General features: G+C 44.5%; 1 protein-coding gene across 1 annotated transcript in view; it reads left to right on the top strand.

The window, feature by feature from the left end:
• Nucleotides 1–1,579: 1,579 nt before the first annotated feature.
• The window catches only part of T265_00938 (hypothetical protein), a gene marked incomplete at both ends in the record, with an annotated part of 5,010 nt that continues 1,220 nt past the window's right edge, over nt 1,580–5,369 (top strand). The window contains one exon of the mRNA XM_009164833.1: nt 1,580–1,960. Coding sequence (XP_009163097.1) covers nt 1,580–1,960 — 381 coding nt within the window. The remainder of the gene's footprint in view (nt 1,961–5,369) is intronic.

Below are 5,369 nucleotides of genomic sequence, written 5' to 3'. Positions count from 1 at the left end.
AACAGTTCCCTTCCAATCTCCTTACTTATACATGAATTTGACTAGCAGTTGGAGGGAGGATTGCCTACAGGAATGCCAAATTCCGGTGAACTATTAAGATGATAAAATAATAAAGCTCAGCTGTAATACCCTTTTGGTGCGTAGCAGCTACGCCACCCGAAAAAAGCACGGGGGATGGGATGCTCTCAGATTACCAAAGCCCAGACAGGAACAGTCGAGCTGCTGAGGTCGGCTTCGAACCACGGACCTTCTGTTCGGTGAGATTACGCTTTAACCGATGAGCTAGCTCGAGCACAACTTGTACGACTCTGAATAGAATGAAGGAGAATACCGATATCAGATACTCTGATATCCTCAGATATCAATAAATGTCTTCCTGTAATTAAAGTGTTTGGACAAGATGGGATTAGCCTACAAAGCTCTGTTTTCAGATGAAGTCGGGGAGTTTTGGAAACCTGGCGCACTCCAGTTGGAGTTCTGTGTCCGAATGTTGAGTAATCTCCCCGATAAAGAGGCTTCTGCCACCCCTCACATGTTTTACTTCTGAGCTCAAGCAAACGATAGATTCTGAATCAAAATCTTGACATAAATAGGGCAGAGCAGCTAAGTTTTTGAGCAACTGGAGAGTATTTCTTGTAACTTGTTATGGGAAATGGAGAGAATAGGATTTCCAGAATTACAGCAACCCCATTCCCATTAGAAATACACTGTACTATTCATCATCCTCAGCTGTCAACTGTGCATGTGTTCACAGTTCTGGCGGCATTAATTCCATTCGCCGGTGATCTGATAAACGGGGCTAAATAGGTACACACTAATGAGAGCAGCTGAAAATCCTGACCGAATCCAATGGTATTAATGCGTTGTTGATTGGTCGAATGATTAGATGAGACCCTGCACTGAGGGTAACAGCTTGGATGCAGGTACCCCGGTGAGCTCAGGACCGGGCCATGCCTGTCCATATCAGATTGATGTGTCCTAACTCGACTCTCTATCCGGAGAGGTGGAGGCGACTGACGCCGCCAACTTTAATCAAAATGGTCTTCAAATTCACAGCCAAAGTATTTCTTTATCGCCTTTTGCTTGTTCTCACTTTCCACATGGTCTTTCGAAGAGGCCTGTTCGAGGAAGTCAACTCACCGGTATACGAATTACGCGACCAGGTCAGTACAACATACAGAGTGCCACCAATTTATCCTCAAGAACTATTCCGTGTGGTTAACAATTACTAATCCAATGTTCCTTACTCCAGGGCCGAAACGGTGACTTTTTAGAAAGCAGCCAGTCCTAACAGGGCTTTGAAATGAGAAAACATTCCAAGACATATTTGTTAACTACGCAATATTGGGGGACGGTAACAACTGATCAGGGGAAACTGAAAATGATTGAGGGTAGAAAACGCTAAGCTGAACTGTCATCAGATCACTGAGTGAGAACATTTTGATACACCAACCTCGTTCTTTTCGCTTAGATTACTTTTCAAAGAATCACCAGAATTCATTGGCTTGTACGGAAGTAATAAGAACTTCCATTTTCAAGACGCTAACGGTGTAGTATTCCTGGAGTTATTGTATACCGTATGCAATCCCATCTCTCGCCTCCTCCCAACCGAAGCAATTTTAGAACCAGCGAAAACCGCGAACCAAACGCCCGCAAGTTTCACCTTGCTTCTGGAAACAACTCACCACCCGATACACGAGGGAGCGTAATGGCTGCAATCTTGGGCAAGCATGTTGAAGACCAATTGACCATTTCATCCCCGACTGCTGGTCGACATGTCCCCTACTCAGCGGCGCCAAATGCTGCACGGGAAGGTGTGGCCATGGCAGAACGACTAGGCTTACCTCGCCCAGGTCCGCGTTACGCCGGTGACCCTGAGGAAATCAGCCGCTCTACTCAAGATGCCGTTACATCGTTGGACATGAGACAATCTGCATTGAAGCCGAAAGTCAAACCAGAAGTAATTGATCCTTCCATAGTTTACTGAATATGCATTTCGGAGAATGCAGCTAGCTGACTTACAATCACCTCAAAAATTATCTGCTGGAAATAAAGTTGCAGCGTCCGTATTTCCCTGCCACACAGCCATATCAATATCAAAAGTAGCAAAGGGGTCTGACAACCCTGGTAAATCAGGTTTCCAGTCCGTAAGTGAAATTCAGTCTTTTTTTGGAATCGTCAGCAATAAGCGTCTCACAATTTCTCCGGAGATTCGAAACGATACAATTCCACGGCCCACGCGACTCTCCCTATGTTTAGCTGGACACACTGAACGATATGCGTAATTTGCTGGAAAATTGGTAGCTCGGGTGTATTAGTTGGTAATTGATCAGGTGGCTGTTGATCTGTTTACCGAGCTTGGCAATAAATTTGCACAAGCTTCGGCTAACCTGTGTCAATTGCCTTCATGCGGCCATTCCATGTTCAGATGATATGATTGAGTGTTGGGGGTGTGTGCCTCCAGTATGTTTGTGGTAGGCTAACTCCAGGCCCTCCTCTCTGTCCCGGTTCTTTATTTCTTCTATTATAAGGCTTCACTCAGATAAACTGACATGGTGGTAGGGCAGTGATGCGTCAGTGTCTTTATCTAATGTTACTGTGAGGATGATGATGAGTCTTTATGAGCTACGAGTGGCCAAACAAGGCATATTTTCTAATCCCATAAAAACCCGCTCACACCACGCAAACTTTCGTAGACCTTACATCCCGGTGGCAATCCCTCAGGGAAGGATCAAGCTAGATCGCGAGATATCACTTCTTCTCAGAGTGCCCAGTATTGAAAAGATTTTTACGTCCAGAATCTAGACTTCCATTCTATAAATAGGATCAACCTGCGGTAAGAATGGCGTACGCTCTTTTCGGCCTTATTGCGAATCATCGGGAGTAAGTATGGGATGAAAATCGAAGGGGAACAACCCGGAAACGGCAACCTCGTGAGTAGTAGCATTCAATTCACTTTACACTGTAAACCTTGCGTCGACCAGATCGAAGGACGACACAGGCTGTCGCAACCACATTTCATCATTTGACCCATTCGATCTAACCCTCAGCGGTCATTGCGGTGGGATAGTATACCCATCATGCCGTTTGCTGATATTTTGTCGTACATACTGCCTGTGTGTTACATCGCCTGGAGACCGCTTAGTTGAAATGGCTCATACATAAGGCACACTTTTGCTCTTGCCCCTCAAGATGTTCTTGCTATAGTACCGCAGGATTTAGGGTCGAATTTGTCGCGAATCTTCTCGAACCCATTGTCCACATGTGGCTCGGCAACAAGTAGGCTCCTGTAAAAATTAATTTGCAAGTGAGGAGAGCATCGGAACGAAAGTAGAGTAGCGCATATATAACGTGCAGTAAATTGTTATCCCGGAAATCGCTGTAAACTACAGGTCATTGTTTGGGGTTGGTACAAAACTTACGTGCTAGGAACTAAAAGGCAGATTACCAGTTCATCATCAAAAATGTTCGAATAGTCGTATGGAAGAGTATGAAGAAAAAATTCGCAGTAGCACCCAAATGTTACCACTCCATAATGTTGCATGCTTGCTGGTTTGGTAAAACAATCCCACGCAGACTGACGGACTTGGGTTAATAAGTCGTCCTTGATGTTCTTTCCTTGTGAATCGAGTTGATCAACCTGCAGTTGTCAAAATACAAACTAGGCGGGTGCACCGCTAGCCGTGTCCTCTTAAAGGTGGACAAAACGGGAAGCCATGGGAAACATGGAAAGCGGTAAATTGCAAGTGAAACGGCCAACGACATTGAAAGTTGTGGATTCTAGAAGATACACGCCTACCACGAATGGGTATCCCATTCGACGGAGTGGGCAAGTGTAGTTTAAATAACGCAGGCGAGTATAGGTGCCGCCGATTCTAGTTGTTTCACAGTGAATCATTCTTTACAGCTCTGTAACAAACACACTGTAGACAAAAGAACTGAGGAACGTATGGTTTCAGTGATTTTCCCTGGTTATGGAGGCAAATATACAAAACCTGCACTGGATAGATAAACCCGAATAGATATTATGAGATAACAAAGGGGATGTACGACCAACACACTCTCCACCAAAGCCGATGGTGTCGGCTTGCTATGTTATAGTGAAGGCTTTACCAGATTTTCACAAAGCACTCTTAACAAGCGGTGTTGAAGAGAATTGGGATAGAAGTACAGTTGTGGACTGGTCGAATTGGACCAATGAATCTATTCATATCTAAGCACTTTCGAATAAGTAAGCTTTGAGGGCCTATTAATCTAGTGGAAAGCAACAGGCTCCGAGAAGAGAGTAAACAAAATAAAAATGATCTATCCGTAATGGAAGGAGATATTGGCTGCGCTGGTCAGCTAGTTGATCGAATTTCTCTCGGATATATCAACTGGGATATGCGGTCACATCCGGTTCAGAGCCAGGTGATGCGAGGGCATCTTGTATATGTAGCACAAACGCCGTTATTTTTAATGTATCGGCCTATTGTTAGGTCGGTTAGTTTATTGATTGTTCATCACACGGTTGTCAATCTGTTCAGCGAGCCCTGTATTCTTTCTCCTAATAGCAAGCGACTGCAAGTGGCTTGATTCGACAACGGATACTTGAAGATTTGAGACCTCGTTTGATATTTTATGTTGTAAGGCTTGCTGTTTTAAGTTAAAAACATGTAAATGACAGGTGTACGGGACGGAATTTCAACCAAAAGTAAGCGAGACAGTATACTCGACGATGGATGTCACCGAGAAATCTGGGAACTGAGAAAATCGCATGCAGATTCCATTCGCATTCCAACTCTTAGTGAGGATTTTCCCAAATCGTCTGACGTCTATTCAGATAGTAAGGCTCAGCTAGAAGAGATAACAAACTAACGGAACGAAAAGAAGCGAGAAGCATCCCCAGAGGAGCTGGAAGAGATTAGCCTTCTAGGAGGAAATTCTTCTAGCCGAACGTTTTCTACACTGTTGCGAATAGCTCGGTCTGTTGGACAGCTTCATTCAACATGCTGGTGTATGGATCATTGAACGACTGTCGGGGCGAAAAGTTCTCATGGGTAAAATCAACGAACGAACAGTGAATGAAAGCGCACAAAAGCCGATGGCTGACAACCCAATTATTCAACTGAATACTAGCAGCACAGTGAGATCAATTTAATTACTTTCCGCCGCATGCGTAAACAGATGAATCTCACGAAAAAACAGATGTTTGTGTGAGATCGTAGCATCTGAGTCAAACCGATGAATTTTTATGGAGCGAGTGTTTTGGGAGAACACGGATCGTCAGCAAATCATCATCACCACCATTGTCAACGGTAATAACCGCGTACTCGTCGTACAGTGGTTGTAGCTGCCGTAGTTTCGTTCACCGATGATTTGGGGGGGGG

The sequence above is a fragment of the Opisthorchis viverrini genome, assembly GCF_000715545.1.
Source record: "Opisthorchis viverrini unplaced genomic scaffold opera_v5_9, whole genome shotgun sequence".
Classification (NCBI taxonomy): Eukaryota; Metazoa; Platyhelminthes; class Trematoda; order Opisthorchiida; family Opisthorchiidae; genus Opisthorchis; species Opisthorchis viverrini.
The sequence above is the reverse complement of the archived record's forward strand: the minus strand, read 5'-3'. Positions and strand labels throughout refer to the sequence as shown.